Source organism: Phaseolus vulgaris, chromosome 3 (genome assembly GCF_000499845.2).
Source record: "Phaseolus vulgaris cultivar G19833 chromosome 3, P. vulgaris v2.0, whole genome shotgun sequence".
Taxonomy (NCBI): domain Eukaryota; kingdom Viridiplantae; phylum Streptophyta; class Magnoliopsida; order Fabales; family Fabaceae; genus Phaseolus; species Phaseolus vulgaris.
The window spans coordinates 43,507,989-43,526,036 of NC_023757.2; the positions used below are offsets into that span (position 1 = coordinate 43,507,989).

Below are 18,048 nucleotides of genomic sequence, written 5' to 3' on the forward strand. Positions count from 1 at the left end.
AAAAAATAAAATAAAAATCTGCAACCATCTACTGAACTACTTGTGCTATATAAATTCTCCACAATCCTTGCTCTCATGTCACATTGTATTTGAGGAAGACAGAAAAGCGATGGAGTTTGGAACCTATGGCTCTTACTATGATGTGCCAGAGGGAGTGGATATTCGGGGAAGATATGATGCAGAGTTTGCAAAAATCCTGACAAAAGATGCTTTGAAATTTGTTGCTGAGCTTCAACGTGAGTTCAGGAACCATATAAAGTATGCATTAGAGAGGAGAAGAGAGGCAAAGAGGAGGTACAATGAAGGGGCTCTTCCGGGGTTTGATCCTGCCACCAGGTACATAAGAGAGCAAGAGTGGGTGTGTGCACCTGTTCCACCAGCTGCTGCTGATAGGAAAGTGGAAATCACTGGTCCAGTGGAAAGAAAGATGATCATCAATGCTCTCAACTCTGGTGCTAAAGTCTTTATGGTTAGTACATCTACTCACTCATGCATGTAATTACACTCAAATTTGTTAAGAAGTGTATATATATATATATTTATGAATCATCATATAGTAATTTTTTAATATAATAATTTTAAATCTAATATTATATTAAAAAAATAATATTTAGTCTAATTTATGAAATATTTTTATTTTTAATTAATGTAAGATTTTTAATAGAAGAGTGATTTGATTATGGAATAAATTTAATATTAAAAATTAAACTTTAATATAATTTAATCTTACAAAATTATAAAATAAGATTTACCTCCAATTATATATTATAAAATATCTTTCTACGTTAATTTGAAATCTCCAAAGAAACTTTCATTGAAAATTTATCTACACTTCTTCACTTTTCTTTTCGCTATTATTTTAGATTTTTTAGTAATATGATTATGTGATTTTGGTCTATCAAATTGTAGTTATTATGATTAAGTATTTCAACTTTTTATCTTTCGAAACTAGGTCCTTCTCAATTTCATAGATACCAAGGAAGTCATCATGTAGAGGGACCTAACTATAAATAAGCAAGAAATAAGAAGTAAAAATAGCATCAAGTTTTGATTTTAATTATTTAAGGGTTGATTGAATTTTGGTGTATACTGGAACCAAAACAAACACTGAAAGCTTTTGCTGTTTTATATTATTTGCAAGGCTGATTTTGAAGATGCACTGTCACCCAGCTGGGAAAATGTTATGAGAGGGCAAGTGAACTTGAAGGATGCTGTTGATGGGACCATAAGCTTTCATGACAAAGTAAGAAACAGGGTTTACAAGCTCAGTGATGACACAGCAAAGCTTTTTGTGCGACCAAGAGGTTGGCACCTACCCGAGGCACATATATTCATTATGGTGAACCTGCAACCGGTTGCCTTGTTGATTTTGGCCTCTTTTTCTACCACAATCACTCAGAATTTCGGCGCACTCAAGGTGCAGGCTTTGGCCCTTTCTTTTATCTTCCTAAAATGGAGCATTCAAGGTAAGAACTATGTATTAAGAACCCTCTATAACAAAGGTCAAATTCTAGTAAAATTAACCATTTCAGTCAAAAACCAACGAAAATTGCATGATATATGTAGATTTTCCGAAATTCTAACTCTGATTTGAGAACCATATAAAAAACATTTTAATGACTTTGTCGAAGTTTGTCTTATATTAGTGAAGAGTAACATCAGAAGTTTGTGATTGCAGGGAAGCTAAGATATGGAACAGCGTGTTTGAGAAGGCTGAGAATGTAGCAGGCATCGAAAGAGGAAGCATAAGGGCGACGGTTCTGATAGAAACACTTCCTGCAGTGTTTCAGATGAATGAAATTCTGTATGAGCTGAAGGAGCACTCGGTGGGTCTGAACTGTGGGCGATGGGATTACATTTTCAGTTATGTGAAGACCTTCCAAGCTCACCCAGATCGCCTCCTACCAGATAGGGTGCAGGTTGGCATGACTCAGCACTTCATGAAGAGTTACTCTGATCTCCTCATCAGGACCTGCCACAGGCGCGGTGTGCACGCTATGGGAGGAATGGTATGTAATGGAACTACTCTGATTCACATGAATATTTGTTTTCAAGCACTTCTATAACCTCTAAGCAAAAGGGTTTATATAGATTTAAACGTTGAAGTTGTTCAACAGGCCGCGCAGATTCCAATCAAAGAGGACCCAGTGGCTAATGAGTTAGCACTGGAACTTGTGAGGAAGGACAAGCTTAGAGAAGTGAATGCAGGGCACGATGGGACTTGGGCTGCACACCCTGCTCTCATTCCAGCTTGCATGGAGGTTTTCAACAACAAAATGGGCAATGCTCCTAACCAGATACATACAAACAAACGTGAAGATGCTGAAAACATAACCGAGCAAGACCTATTGCAGGTACCAAGAGGATCCCGCACCATGGAAGGTCTCAGATTGAACACAAGGGTGGGGATTCAGTACGTGGCAGCATGGCTGAGTGGAAGCGGTTCTGTGCCGCTTTACAACCTGATGGAAGATGCTGCGACTGCTGAGATTAGCCGGGTGCAGAACTGGCAGTGGCTCAAGTATGGTGTGGAAGTGAATGGGGATGAAGTTGGAGTGAAAGTGAACAGAGAAGTTTTTGGTAGGGTGGTTGAAGAAGAGATGGCAAGGATTGAGAAGGAAGTGGGAAGAGAGAAGTTCAGAAAGGGGATGTATAAGGAGGCTTGCAAGATCTTCACACGCCAATGCACCTCCCCAACACTTGATGATTTTCTTACTCTGGATGCCTATAATTACATAGTCCTGCATCACCCCAAGGAATCATCAAAACTTTGAACTGAGAAAAGGGTTGCTTCGTTATGCTTAGTTATTGGATCATTTGAATTCTGTCTCGTCTACATAACTCCTCCTTCTCTTATTTTCAGTTCATCAGTTTATGGAAAGAGACATTCTATATGATTTTTATTTTTCAACTCAATTAAGATATTTTAAAACAGATAGACAGAGTTTTTTAATATATATATATATATATGTATGTATATTCTTGCAGTACAATAAATTATTTTTATGCTTGACAATTTTGAATTTTAAGTTATGTGTCAAGATTTGAAAAAGGGAATAAAAGGAAATATTTGACCGCAATATTATGTTTCGAAGAAGTAATATGCTATTGAAAAATTTATTTTGTTCCTCATAATTCTGCCAACAAAATTATTTTAGACAAAATAATTTCGGTCTTCAGTTTAAAATTATGATTTTATCCTTACTTTTAATTATGGTTTAATGCTTATATTAAAAAAATGAAGTTTTGATTGAATTCTTACTATTTCATATGTTTATTTCTTTTATTTGAACCTAGATCTAGCATATTTGTGTAAAGTGTCATTACGAAATAATTTAATTAAATAAATATAAAAGGTAAAATAGAGCATATATAGGAACTAAACAAAATCAAAATTATGAATTTTCTAAAAATTGAACTCTATAATCGTGTGAAAAAAAAATACAAAGACTAAAATTATTTATCAAGAATTAAAAATTTATTCAAAATTACAATTTAAGTCGTAACATGCTGTGTTGTAATAAAGTAAAACAGAAACCAAAATTCATCTTAAGGGAAGGAAGGCACATAACCCCAGCCTGGTCAGGCACACACCAAGGTTGAAAAATCGGATTGGCCCAAACTTCTTATGGCCCAAAAAAATTACAAACTAAAAATAGTAGAATTACAAACTAAATAAAAAAAATTACAAACTAATTGTCTAGGATTTTGAATTAAAGAAAACGAAAAATTCAAAAATAAAAAGTATTATTTATATTTCTAGGATTGTTTAAAGTTTAGTGTTTTGTAACATATATTTTATAATTTTCTCAATAAAAAAGTCTATAGTGACCGAGAGAGATAAATATAATTAGTTAAACTCTATTAGTAGTATTATATATGATTATTTTGTATTTAGTTTATTTCTCATAAAATTTGTGTTATTTTCGAAGAGCAAATACTTGAATTTTGTATATTAAGATGTATTTGGAAGTATGGTTGGAAAACTTATTTATTTATTTTTATTTGTAATCAAATCGTCTTTAATTTTATTTTATTTTTATCTATTTCTTTTTAACTTACATTGTCTTCGACAATCTTTCTATGTTTCTATCAAATATCTCACGCTTCCAACACGACACGCTCATAGAATCATACATAGGATTATCAATACAGTTAAATATAAAATATTCAATAAAAATAAGTAAAAAACATTTTTTTTCATTTTCATTTACTTAAACCGAATCATTTCTTTACCAACCAAACAGAATCAGAATCTGATGTTGGCCCCCCAAAATATCCTACTAAAGGCCAATGTCTCTATCATGCTCCAATTCAAAAACATTGGACGTTGTGAAGAAGAGTAGTACATTTTTGTCACAACCACTACCCTGTTAGTGCACACTGGGCCCCACCACCAGCACATGGTTTTCACAAACCCACTCTCACTCCTTTTACATCAAACAGAACCTCACACTCCATTTCCTACTATATTAAGATATCATCAATGCCATATTTTTTATACCCTACCCTAAGATTCTTTACTTAAACACCATACATAATTAAATAATCATAATACTTACAATTACTAATAAAAAAATTTAAACTTATCAAAAAATTAAAATGTATTCACAAACATTAAGTTTCGTTTTAATGTTAGTTTTTATTTAATTTAATTAATTTTATTCATTTAAAACTGTTACCAGAAAAAAATATGATTTTTAAAAGGTAATTAGACATACTTCTTCAATTACTTAATTTAAATTCATAAAAAAATTATTTAACAATTAATTAATTATACAATTTATTTAAAAATATAAAATATTAGTCAATTGTAATTAGAAATTATTTTAAATAAATAAAAATATAAAAAATAAATAACCTAAGTGTGAAATGGGGGACCATAAACATATTTCTCTCTTTCTATAATAAACTATGCTACTTAAGTAAATAATTATTCTCTAGGATTATTAGATCAATAATGTAGTATTCACGGGTGAAATACATGGGAGAAGACCCCTTACACTGCACAAAAACATTAACAATCAAAACTATTTGTTTGCATTCAACTTTTTTAAAGCTTAGAAAAAAAGTGCAGATATTATCAGGCTCTACACATGTCCTTATCATTAACAACATAGACAGCAATTGTAGATATTATTACACCTCTAATTGATATCAATAATATCTATCCAGCTTTTAAATAAACACCATAATTATGAAATATTGATTTGAAATATTTTTTTCATTTATACTGAGTTTACTAGCTCTGAGTGAAAATTATTATAATTTCTCAACCTGTTAATTAGACATTTCATGTACTATCATTCCTTTTTTTATAAATATATAATTAAAACTTTATTAATTAACGGTATTTTTAAGTTTAAATATCTATATTTTATTAATTAACGGAATTAACGGATGATAACGGCTGATAACAGGTAGTCTGATAAGTTTAAAAAACACTCGTTAGGATAGGTTTAAAATGATTCTATACCATAATACGAATTGAACTTTAAGTCTAACTCAATCCCATAAAACCAACATATGAGGTGAGGTTTGCGCCCACTTATATACAATAAAATGTCATAATCTCTAATCTAATTGACGTGGAATCTTCAACATTTTCATCCACACTTTGAACCAGGTTAATAAAGTTGATTTTAATTAAATTTAATTTTGAGATGATAAATATATATTTGGCATCACGTCACAATGTGCATATAATTATCAGGAGTTTCAATCAAAACATAATTGCTTCACTTTCTTATGTTTTGTTTTGAAATAAACAATATAGTGTAGAGTAAAGTCTAGTTGATTAATAATATATGTTTGTATGTTTTTTTATTATAAAATTCTGCTGTTAATAGTAAAATTTAATATAGTTTGAAGTATAAGTAATATAAGTTCTTTGTTGCATTTATTTTTCATTGATTTGATTTGTCTTGTTTTGTGAATTATTTACTCTCACTCCTAAAATGATAAATCTTTTTCCACAACCATTTTACAATACTTATTTTCTAATATTAAAAGATGATAAAGAAGGCAGGTCTACGAAGATAGAATCACTCATCTTCATCTATCATAAATATACAAATTGCTTAACTTCTAGTTATAATGAACTAGAAAATAGCTTGTGTAAGTGATATATTTAAATAATATATTAATATTTTATTATTATAATAAAAATAATATATAAATAAAAAATAAGTCATCTAAGATTTATTTTAAAACAATTATCATTTTTCTATAAAGTAATTTTTTTCCTTCTTCTATTGTCTAATTTTCTGAACTCATCTGTCATCAAACTCGTCTAGTTAGATTCTTGACAGAAAATATTACAATATTATCCAATCAGAATCTTAGTTATGAGTAAGTTCAACTTTATTCCTTTTTGCTTTGAGTCTTTAAGTTTTTAGGTTTTTTTTTAAATGTTTTCCATGTAGTATTTTTAATTTCAGGAATAGTTACGGTTGATACAGAGTCCTAGTGACATAGTTAGATATTTGATCAGAGACTATGTGGTACATGTTGAGCTATCCTTGGACTTTATAAGATTGAAACTATTTGTGAGCACATCTACTTATTCTAAATGAAGGAAAACTAGTTTTAAATTTCAAATCTTCTTGCATGCTTTTTTTTAAGTAAAGTAGTATACTAATTGAAATTAATTGTGATATTGTTGATTTTGTTATTTTTGTATAGCATATGTTGATTTGGATTTGAATAAGTATTAAAGGTGTTGTTTGAGATTAAAAGTGTTGAATGGTAGTATGAAATTATTTGAATTGCATTATTATTCAATTAAGGTGTAAGATTTGTAAGTATTGGTTGTTTGAATCTGGATGATTGAAATTGATTTAGAAATGATGAATATATAGTTTGATATAATAACTATATGGAGTACATGTTCAACTTTGAGGAAAGAAATGTTAATTTGGTATGTATCTTTGATAAAATTTAAGTTGGAGTATAATTTTTGTTGAAAATCTTGAATTATAGTAGTTTTATATAGTTTTTAATTTGCAACTTTCGTTTAAGTGAAAGATCATTGCTCAAATTAGAATGGTGCAGTGAATTTTGGGTTGTTCCCAAACTTATTTTTCAAGCAAAAATATGATGAAAAATAGAGTGTTTTCGAATCCATTTTTTATTAAAACGAAAAAAATATCGTAAAAATAAAAATGGGATAAAATTTATAAGTGTTCTCATATTGATTTTTTTTCTCAAACAACAAAATTTCCGTTTATACGAATATTTTTGCTTGAGCTAAGGAAAACTTAAATTTAAGATTGTGTATATTATTATTTATTGTTTTTAATTAAATTTTATGTGAATTTTAATTATATATTTACATAACCTGAAATAATATTTATTTTATTTTTCATAAGTCTAAAATTTAAATAATACTTTTATCATAAATAATTTTTTTATTTTTAAAATATTTTCTTTCTTTTAAAAAATTGCAAAAAAAAGGAAAAGCAGGTCAGGAACCAATTTTAATTTTATCAAAAATCATTATTCACACTTGATAATTCGGTTCTTCTCAAACCCAATTATAATCTTGTACAATAACCATGCTTAGTTTAAAAAATAAAATGTGCAAAATAAGTATTTGGTTTATTTTGGTAAAAAAATCCAAAATCCAAAATACAGAGTAAAAGATACCAACATGATCCTAGAGATACTGAATCTGTAGTTTTTAATTACAGACATTATTAACATGGAAAGTAAACAAGTTGTACGGACAAATGATTGATTAAACCTAATTTCTACCATGCTTTTGCTCTCATATCACATTCTACCTTCGCAGGAGCAATACCTTGTTACCATTGCAGGAAGAAAGAAAGGCCATGGACCAGGGAACCCATCCTACACCAGCAGCAGCGACTGAATCTTACTATGATGTACCAGATGGAGTGGATATTCTGGGAAGATACGATGAAGAGTTTGCGAAAATCCTGACAAAAGATGCTTTGAAATTTGTTGCTGACCTGCAACGTGAGTTCAGGAGCGATATCAAGTATGCACTAGAGAGGAGAAAAGAGGCCAAGAAGAGGTACAATGAAGGGGCTCTTCCGGGGTTTGATCCTGCCACTAGCCACATAAGAGAAGAGGAATGGGTATGTGCACCTGTTCCACCAGCTGCTGCAGATAGGAAAGTGGAGATCACTGGCCCTGTTGATAGAAAAATGGTCATCAATGCTCTCAACTCTGAAGCTAAAGTCTTTATGGTTAGTACAACTACACTCTTCACTACTATGCCTTTCATTTCACCTAAAGTTGTTAAACCATAATTGAGTTGAGAACTTGTACATATGAAAGAACACTATAAAAAACTTCTGCTGGTTGTGGGTTTTTATTTTTAATGGTACCAATTTGATTGAGATGGTTAGAACTTAAAAGATTAAAATTCTGCACTGAGAATAAAGAAGTAGAACTGAGAGTGTGATGAAGTCTTCTCCTTTTTTTAATTGCACAAGGGTTGATTGAATTTGGTTTATCCTGGAATCATAGCACTGAAAGTTGTTGATGTTTTTCTCATTTCTAAGGCTGATTTTGAAGATGCACTGTCACCCAGCTGGGAAAATCTTATCAGTGGCCAAGTGAACTTGAAGGATGCTTTGGATGGGACCATAAGTTTCCATGACAAAGTAAGAAACAGGGTTTACAAGCTCAATCAACAGACAGCAAAGCTTTTTGTGCGACCAAGAGGTTGGCACCTCCCCGAAGCACATATTCTGATTGACGGTGAACCTGCAGCTGGTTGCCTGGTTGATTTTGGCTTCTACTTCTACCACAACCACTCAGCATTTCGACGCACTCAAGGTGCTGGTTTTGGCCCCTTCTTTTATCTTCCCAAAATGGAGCATTCAAGGTAAGCAAGCACTGTGCTATGCAGTCATAATACAAGAGCCGAATAACAAAGCTATTTCTGTTAGTAATTTCATAAGTTTTCAGCTTCAGTGGAAACTAGAATACGGTTTTAGTATGATACACGCAAGAACAAAATTTGAAAGCAATTATTTTAGTTGGTGTTATTTTGTAATTAAAATTAAAGTTTCATTTCGATTGTCGACACAATAAAGGCATTCATGAAACATCAGCAACAAGACAAATTTCTAGTTCTGATCGAAGAAAAACAGCAAAAGAACTTATTCATGTGGAAGAACGAAACGATTTAATAGTCCTAAAACGTGTTCAAAACTCAATGAAATCTCTTATGCATGATCTAGCGTGACCAAGGAGATTACAACTATTATATGGAGCTCAAATATCGAGGTCTACCCATACTTAATTGGATGGTTTAGCAGGACCAGCATTTATGGAACTCTGTATAATGGATTGTAATATAACAACCTTATGATTGACAGGGAAGCTAAGATATGGAACAGCGTATTTGAGAAGGCTGAGAATGTAGCTGGCATCGAAAGAGGAAGCATAAGGGCGACGGTTCTGATAGAAACACTTCCTGCAGTGTTTCAAATGAATGAAATTCTGTATGAGCTGAAGGAGCACTCGGTGGGTCTGAACTGTGGGCGATGGGATTACATTTTCAGTTATGTGAAGACCTTCCAAGCTCACCCGGATCGCCTCCTACCAGATAGGGTGCAGGTTGGCATGACTCAACACTTCATGAAGAGTTACTCTGATCTCCTCATCAGGACCTGCCACAGGCGCGGTGTGCATGCTATGGGAGGAATGGTATGTAATGGAACTACTCTGCTTATAGACCATACAATGTTGGATTGTTGGTTGCCAACTTAAGTGTCACATTCAAAATTAGTGTCTGTTGATTTGCTGTACTACTTTTTTAAGAATGGTATGTAATGGAATGGAACTACTTTAGTTTCTGCATTATGCCTTAGGTTAACCTACTCATTCATTGCGTATTGTTATTCTGATTTGAACTTTTAGTTCCTATAAAAATAAAAGCGGAGGTTTGAATCTCTATATACATCAAAGTCAATCTTTTAGTCCCTATTACTAATATGATTGAACATTTATTGGAGGTGCAAAACTATTTCATTTTTTCTTGTGGCCATAACTAGCAACTTAAACTTACTGCTTTTCATATTGGAACTAAAACTTAAAATCAAGATATCTGTAGGAACCAATGAACAATTACAAACTCCGACTCTATTTTTATTGTTTTCTTAGAAAATGTTACTGATAAAGTTGAGATTGTTCAACAGGCAGCTCAGATTCCAATCAAAGATGACCCAGTGGCAAATGAGGCAGCACTGGAACTTGTAAGGAAGGACAAGCTGAGAGAAGTGCAGGCCGGGCACGATGGAACTTGGGCTGCACACCCTGGTCTCATTCCGGCTTGCATGGAGGTCTTCAACAACATAATGAGCAATGCTGCTAACCAGATAGAGACAGTGAAACGCGAAGATGCTGCACACATAACCGAACAAGACCTCTTGCAGATTCCAGTTGGAGTCCGCACCGAGGAAGGTCTCCGGTTAAACACAAGGGTGGGGATTCAGTACTTGGCAGCATGGCTCAGTGGAAGCGGTTGCGTGCCTCTTTACAACCTGATGGAAGATGCTGCGACTGCTGAGATTAGCAGGGTGCAGAACTGGCAGTGGCTCAAGTATGAAGTGGAACTGAATGGGGATGGACTCGGAGAGAAAGTGAAGAAAGAGCTTTTTGATAGAGTGGTTGAAGAAGAGATGGGTAGGATTGAAAAGGAAGTGGGAACAGAGAAGTTCGAGAAGGGAAAGTACAAGGAGGCTTGTAAGATGTTTGCTCGCCAATGCACGTCCCCAACACTTGATGATTTTCTCACTCTGGAGGCCTATAATTACATAGTTCTGCATCACACTAAGGCCAAAGCTTTGAACTAAGAAAGGGGTTGGTTCACTGTGCCTCATAGTTGGGTCATTTCGATTCTGTCTTGTGTACTTTACTTTGTTGATGTCAAAAAAATCGCAAGGGAGCGATTTTCACAGGATTCCATGCTTTACTTGGTGATCCTTATTTAATAAAAAGACGATTATGTTTTTCGTTTTTATAACATACTCAGAGTTCAGCCTTCCTCTTCTGTAATGCTGTCAAAAAACAAAATTAGCTATTTTGAATTTAAGTATATGCTCTGTTAATTTATTTCTAGATGTATTTTATTTTTATTTTATTCTACACTGATGAGTCAAGTCTTGTACAAGGCTAAGAGTATGAAAAATTAAAATTTTACTTTCGATGCTTATCGTATACTGTCTCCTAATTTTTTTTATGGAGACCTTCTTAATCTCGATCATACATTTCTTATTTTATTTTATTTTCTAATTGCACACATTAGAAGAGAGAATTTGTATGGTTTTTCTTTCAGTGCAACATTTAAATGATCCTGTGAACAATCAAACTCTGAAAAGAGAGATAATTGATATTGTTTCAAGGTTTTTGCACGTTAAAGTTGTAATAGATTCTTTATAATCCATATGGATACAAAAAAATTATTATGAATATGGACAATTCGTGGATACAAAAAATTTATTATGAATATGGACCATTCGTGTCTTGTTTGAAAAGACTTCATACAAAATACTAAAAATTCATGTCAAGGTAACACGATTACTCTTTCGGAAGTGGTCAATACAGAACTCCACAACTTTAACTTAAATCAATTTGTACATAAGTTGTATGATGTTGGTATGATTTTGATTAAGTTTGGAAATTACGTTTAATTAAAGTTCTGTTGTGTTAACACGATTTTAGTATAAAATTAATATAATTGAAGTGGTGTAATCTATGCACAACTTCAGTTATATGAAATTTACACTAAAATCATGCCTGCACTCAATTTTATTGATTTTAAAAAAAGTTTGTGTTTTTTTCAAATATTAGAATATTAAATTATTAAAAATATTAAATTCTGACAAACCTTCTAAAATTAAGAAAGATTTAGTTAATTTTTAATTAAAAAAAATGCTATTAAAACTCTAATCCTTAAAAAAAACTTAAACTAAAAGCTTATAATAAACAAAAGTACTAAAAATATAAAAACTATTAATAATGGTTGATTTTTTAAATTTTGTAATCCCCAATCTCTTTAGGTATTGGTCATCGACCATCGCATTTCTAATCACATTTTGATTAACTTTCTTTTTTAACGTGTCTCATTCCCAATTTTCTATCAAAAATGTATGACTATTTGATGTTTTTTCCTACCAAATTTCATAAAATTTATAAAAAAAAAAATCAATAAAACATTCACATTCACGGTTAACTTAATCCTAAATTTTACAACCAAATCCCTCGTTCTTATTTTCTTAACTCTAATTCATAATATATTCAATATGAAATTTTTAATTTAAAAATAAAAATACAATTAAAGTCAAGCAGGGCGACACAACTTCAATTGTACTAAATTTGATTTAATCATGCACGACTATATAACACACCTAATAAAATTGTATCAGCTAGATACAACTTGTCTAATTTTATAATATTTTTTACTTATATATGTATTATATACATTGAATTGTATAATATTCATGTAAAATCTTCTTTGAACAACTAACTCATTTTCAAAAACTTATTATGTAAAATATATTAGGCATAAATTTGTAATTTTTTCATTTCAGTCATGATTTCATAAAAAAAAAAAACTCATTTTAGTAAACTAAAAAAGAATACACCCTTTACATAAAAAAACGAATAAGTTATGACTTTCGCCGTAAGTCTAGATTTGTAAAATTCTAATATTTGATATTTCATGTGTTTGATCAGTTTTATAATCGATTTTAAACAAATTATATTTCATTTTATCATATTAACTAGCTGTACAATTTTAATATATCATATATAATGTTAAATAATAATTTTAGCTCGATTTAAAATATATTTAACTCTAATTTTATATTTTAAAAATGATTTTTATATCAAATAACTTTTACATATTATTTTTTATTAAAGAGGAGAGAATCTACAATCCAAAATTTGTCCTTATATTCCAGCTTGAATATAAATCAGATTATAAAAGATAATTAAAGAAAAAATAATATTTAAAATAAAATATCTTATTATATTATTTTCAATAACGTCATATGAAAAAGGACATATAAATTAGAGACTAATGAACAAGAAAAATAATAATTTGAAAACAGATTTTGTTAGATTCGAGAATATATGCTACAATTTTAATTTTTAATGTATACACATATAACATACAAACGTGTATTATCACATATTTTCTACACATCATTAATACTTTTTTACAGTATTTATACAATTCTTTTTCTATTTTTAGTGTGTCACTTTTATTTTCTTTAATTTGTATATAAAATTTTAAATATTTTGAATAAATTAAAAATAGAACAAATCCTAGAAATTGAAATCACTTAATAAAATCTAATCTAAATTATTATTGTGTTAAAAGAATCTAAAAAGATAACTTATGTAATAAATCACATGAATGAAATCGGAAATATTATTATCCATACTTGGGAATGATTGAGATAAATTTATATGTATTATCAAAAAATATAATATATAATAATTTAACTGTAATTAAAATAAAGAAAATATAATAACTGATAAGAAACGGGGAAACGCGTGGAATCCAGCAAATAATTGATAAGATTGCCGCCTCTGTTGAAACGGGATACACACTGTTGTGTTTTTATTATTTAAGTGGAGAAAGGGCAATAGAATCACACAATAAACGCGTCAAGGAAGGCGGCTTCTCTCGTCTCTCTCTGTTTTCTGCTTCAGCCTTTCTCCTTTCGCTTGCTTTTCGTGTCGCCGGTAAGGCAATTCGATACCTCTGAACCCTAACGAGACGCAGCCACCGTTTAGGGTTTCGATCATCCATTCATCTTCCTTGTTTCCTTTGCGTGATTGCTTTCGTGTGGTTTCATTTCCCTTGTACGTTTCAATTCTATTCTATCGAGGAAGCGCTTGAGAAAATTATACTTGATTTTTGTCTTGTGCTTTTTTATTGATTAGGGTTTGTGAATCATTAAAAAAATTTGAATCATCCGATCTGTTATTTTTGGAAGGGTTAGGGTTTCGAAATTTTGGGATTATTGAGGGTTTCGGTTTGAAATACATTTTTCTTGGATTCTTAATTGCTTATTGAGAGGACTTGTGCTTGTGCTTGTAAATCAATGGCGGCAGGGCGAAAAAGTGTTTCGCTGAGAAGAGACTTTTTCAAATACAGTTCCACCAAGGGGTCTGATCACTCTAAGAATGACTCTTTCGGCGTGGAATTGGATGGATCTCGCTGCCAAGTCATTGCTCGTTCCGATGGGCTTCGTGGTGGGAAAGAGGAGAGAGAACAAGGCGAGATCTGTGTTGAAGATGGGGAATATGAGGGTGCCTATGATTTACCACCGCCGGAGAAGAAAAGGAAGTTTTCTCCAATCGTATGGGACCTAGCAGAGAAGAAAGAAAGAATCTCGCCTGAGAGCCGGATCTCTGAGACTGTTGCTCCGTCTCCTCCTCGTCCATCTCAACTGAACAGTTATGGAGCTAAAGGTGTTGATTCACATGATCTAATGGAAGAATCTTTACCAGATTCTCGAAGCGACAGACTCGATGCGGGGGAAGAGAGTTATCTGCCAGAATGGACTATCACAAAGTCAAGATGGGCTTGTGATGATGGTCACTCACCCACGACTGCTGATGATAAATTCAATCATGGCAAAGGGATCTCCAGTCCTGAACTAGGTGAATTCCACCGCGGTGGATCTTCAGAGAGCACCGTCACTAGATCATCAGGAAGCACTGGAAGAGATCATTATATGGGTCTTTCTACTGATGACGCCGATTCTGAAAATGATTTCCGTATGGACTCTATTGTCGATGTCGAGGAATCAGGTGACGTTGGTGATTATCCCTCGGATTCTGAAGAGGGTTGTGGATTGATGCCTGTGCAGAGAAATATAAACATGCTTCAAAGTTGTAGAAGTGTGTGCGAATTTGAGATGATTAAGAAAATAAATGAAGGAACTTATGGTGTTGTCTATAAAGCCAGGGATAAGAAAACTGGAGAATTAGTCGCATTGAAGAAGGTGAAGATGAATATAGAGAGGGATGGCTTTCCGATGTCATCCTTGAGGGAAATAAACATTCTCTTGTCTTTTAACCACCCCTCAATTGTGAATGTCAAAGAAGTAGTTGTAGATGATTTTGACGGTACTTTTATGGTAATGGAATACATGGAGTATGACCTCAAGGGAATGATGGAGGTTAAGAAACAGCCTTTTAGCATTAGCGAAATTAAATCCTTGGTAAAGCAACTTCTTGAAGGTGTCAAGTATCTCCATGATAACTGGGTTATCCATAGGGACTTGAAGTCATCAAACATTCTACTGAACCATGACGGGGAGCTTAAAATATGCGACTTTGGGTTGTCAAGGCAGTATGGAAGCCCTCTGAAGCCATATACTCCTGTTGTGGTTACACTATGGTACAGGTGAGTTGCATTGTAATATTATTTTAGTTTTATGAAGTTACATCCGTAAGTTTATATGATTTTTCATTTATATTGGTAGAGAAGTATATGCCATAAACTCATGAATGGGTGTATTGGTTTGTGCAGAGCACCTGAACTTTTGTTGGGCGCTAAAGAATACTCAACAGCAATTGACATGTGGTCAGTGGGTTGCATAATGGCTGAATTAATTGCCAAGGAGCCTCTGTTCAGGGGTAAAAGTGAACTTGAACAACTTGATCAGGTAATTTTTACTAAAATCACTTGAATGTTACTTTTTCTTCACCTCGTTAATCCTACAACTTGAGAACTTTGCTGCCTGGTAACACTTCTCTCTTTGTCCACTGTCTGCAGATTTTTCGAACCCTGGGTACACCCGATGAGAAAATTTGGCCAGGATTATCCAAATTACCTGGGGCTAAAGCAAAGTTTGTCAAGCAACCGTAAGCATGCCTTGTCTCTGTTTGCTCTTGATTAGAATTCCATGTTATTACTTATGGGTGATAATGCGGTTATACTTTATCAATTGTTTGACTACAAGTTATTGATATTTCAGGTTTAATATGCTAAGGAAGAAGTTTCCAGCTGCATCATTTACTGGTTTGCCAGTTTTATCTGAGCTGGAATTTGACTTGTTGAAGAAGCTTTTAACTTATGACCCCGAAGAGGTATATATTGTCATTGACTAATTTTTTATTGGTTTTCTCAACATAAAGCTGAATAAAGCATAATGTTTGTTTTACTTTCAGAGGATTACTGCAGAAGATGCTCTCCTTCATGATTGGTTCTATGAAGCCCCTCCTCCCAAATCTGATTTCAAGCCTATTTTTCCTTCTTGGAGGTGCTAGGACAGGTACTCTTGCTGGATGCATGAAATACCAAGAACAATGCTATTTTTACTGCTATTGTTTCCAACTTTTGCTTACCTTGTTTATGATATCATATACAAAGAATGATATATGGCAAGTGACAGAGTAATGCACATCGATGTTTGCTATATAAATTAGAAGTGGCGGACTCAACTCTTGTATATACCTGAGAAGGTATGACTAGCACTTGATTTTTTTCTCCCTAGTGAAACTCAATGTATCTCTTTGCTGGTGAAAATGATGTACATAATATTTCAGGACAATTGGTAATTAATGATGAATTTTTGGTCTTGTATGGCTTATCCTGTACTATCTATTTCATTTTTTTTTTCTATGGGTTTGTTCTAATTTGGTCTTTTACGGCTTATCCTGTACTATCTATTTCCATTTTTGTTTTCTATGGGTTTGTTCTAATTCGCTTAATTTTAAACCGAAAAATGATTGAAAATTAGCTACAAATTTTCAATGTTATGAAAACAATAAAAGTTTTACAAATGTAAGTTGTTATTTCAAATGGTCAGTTTATTCCAAACATCTTTCTTTTTCTAGAAAAAAACAGCTGAAATGATTTGAGCTGTTCTGAACATTCACTAAATTGGGGCTGAGGAGTTTTGTTGTTCTCTTTTCTCCTACTAATTTTACACCAGGAAGTGCTTCTAAAAAACATTGGCTTTATTGATTCTCCAAGCATCTGTAGGGTTGGATATGTAGAAAAATAATCAATTCACAGGGATTTTCATGGTCAACAGGTAAATATGTTCAATTTCATAGTTGATCCCTGAAATAAAATGATAGTGTGTGCTTGATTTTTGGGGAGTGGTTGCCTAGCTTCCATGTTCTTACCCATTTTTCTGCAATAGGCTTTACATTTCCCTGACCGTAATGCTGTTTTTAAATTAACAAGACACGGTAATGAGTTTTAGGCAGTGGATTGCTTTCTGGAAAAGGCTTCACAAGGAAGCGGGTGAGGTATGGTGAAGATTGTGGAGCTCTCTGCAAGGCAGAGGTAGGTAGGTAACATTTGGCTCTGCTTCTGGTTTGGTCGTATATGGTAATTTGATGAAATTCAATTGAAGATAACATATTCTCTTATTTATTTATAGAGAACTAAAGTTGTCTTCTAATAATGATGGTTTTTTCATATACTTTGTTCGTCTCCGTAAGACACATTCTTTATTTGATTAGATATTACATCCGAGTATTAATTGAACTGAACCTTTCAAGCGCTTAACACTGCTCTTCCGGTGTCTTCATATTCACTCTCAATCTTTTTTCTGGATTTTCAGTTCGAGGTGCAAAAATTTTGGTTTGGTATGAAAAAATTGAGAGGACGATGAAGATTTAATTGAGTATTTGGTGAGAGAGAAAAGACGAAAAATAATTTTAAAATTAATGATCTGATCCCTTCTTTCTTTTCATATTAAATTATTATATCTTGTAACTAAACATTTACGTATTTTATTACATTTCATTATTTATATGCAATTTATATCTCACTTCATATCCTGGTTGTCCTTAAAATGTTTGAATTGACTATAAATTTATGATGTCTTGTTTTTTTATTTATTTATACAGCGCTGTTAGGGAGGTCTTTTACTGTTTCATAGCACCTTTCAGACTGGAATTCTTCAAATTAGTTAATCTCTTGTGATAGTTCAGGATAATTTTGGTTTGAAAATGTAACCTTTTTTTTTTCTGCAAAATTATTGTAAATAAAATGACTGGTGAATAAAATGGATAGGTTTTTTGTAAAGTAAA

The 18,048-nt window shown here is 32.4% G+C and overlaps 3 protein-coding genes across 17 annotated transcripts; all 3 read left to right on the forward strand.

Annotated features, from left to right (window-relative positions):
• On the forward strand, nt 1–2,957 carry LOC137807951 (malate synthase, glyoxysomal-like). The gene is given in 5 exon segments (XM_068608818.1): nt 1–469; nt 1,142–1,334; nt 1,337–1,466; nt 1,679–2,009; nt 2,118–2,957. Coding segments are annotated over 5 exon segments (1,671 nt in total). The 5' UTR covers nt 1–109; the 3' UTR covers nt 2,775–2,957.
• Nucleotides 2,958–7,633: 4,676 nt separating this feature from the next.
• LOC137807953 (malate synthase, glyoxysomal-like) lies at nt 7,634–11,091 on the forward strand. The gene is made up of 4 exons (XM_068608820.1): nt 7,634–8,213; nt 8,532–8,857; nt 9,354–9,684; nt 10,176–11,091. The coding sequence occupies exons 1-4, from the start codon at nt 7,833–7,835 to the stop codon at nt 10,830–10,832; spliced, it is 1,695 nt and encodes a 564-aa protein (XP_068464921.1). The 5' UTR covers nt 7,634–7,832; the 3' UTR covers nt 10,833–11,091.
• A 2,454-nt stretch (nt 11,092–13,545) lies between these two features.
• Nucleotides 13,546–18,048, forward strand: LOC137807954 (cyclin-dependent kinase G-2). Of its 15 annotated transcripts, none has more exons than XR_011080625.1 (9): nt 13,553–13,731; nt 14,104–15,403; nt 15,530–15,665; nt 15,776–15,864; nt 15,978–16,089; nt 16,171–16,464; nt 16,938–17,039; nt 17,214–17,300; nt 17,866–18,048. XR_011080625.1 is itself a non-coding variant. In XM_068608824.1 (6 exons), the coding sequence occupies exons 2-6, from the start codon at nt 14,484–14,486 to the stop codon at nt 16,267–16,269; spliced, it is 1,356 nt and encodes a 451-aa protein (XP_068464925.1). In that variant the 5' UTR covers nt 13,546–13,731; nt 14,104–14,483; the 3' UTR covers nt 16,270–16,581. The 15 variants fall into 15 exon arrangements, 3 of the variants coding, with proteins under 3 accessions (XP_068464925.1, XP_068464924.1, XP_068464923.1); XR_011080622.1 differs by having other exon boundaries at nt 13,640–13,851; XR_011080626.1 differs by lacking the exon at nt 16,938–17,039.

Bases quoted from the DNA above. Each gene is read 5' to 3' on its own strand.
- LOC137807953 (XM_068608820.1), top strand. From the start codon at position 7,833: ATGGACCAGGGAACCCATCCTACACCAGCAGCAGCGACTGAATCTTAC. The intron at 8,214-8,531 runs GTTAGTACAACT...CTCATTTCTAAG, and splicing joins CTGAAGCTAAAGTCTTTATG to GCTGATTTTGAAGATGCACT. The intron at 8,858-9,353 runs GTAAGCAAGCAC...TATGATTGACAG, and splicing joins CCCAAAATGGAGCATTCAAG to GGAAGCTAAGATATGGAACA.
- LOC137807954 (XM_068608822.1), top strand. From the start codon at position 14,094: ATGGCGGCAGGGCGAAAAAGTGTTTCGCTGAGAAGAGACTTTTTCAAA. The intron at 15,404-15,529 runs GTGAGTTGCATT...TGGTTTGTGCAG, and splicing joins GTGGTTACACTATGGTACAG to AGCACCTGAACTTTTGTTGG. The intron at 15,666-15,775 runs GTAATTTTTACT...CACTGTCTGCAG, and splicing joins AACTTGAACAACTTGATCAG to ATTTTTCGAACCCTGGGTAC.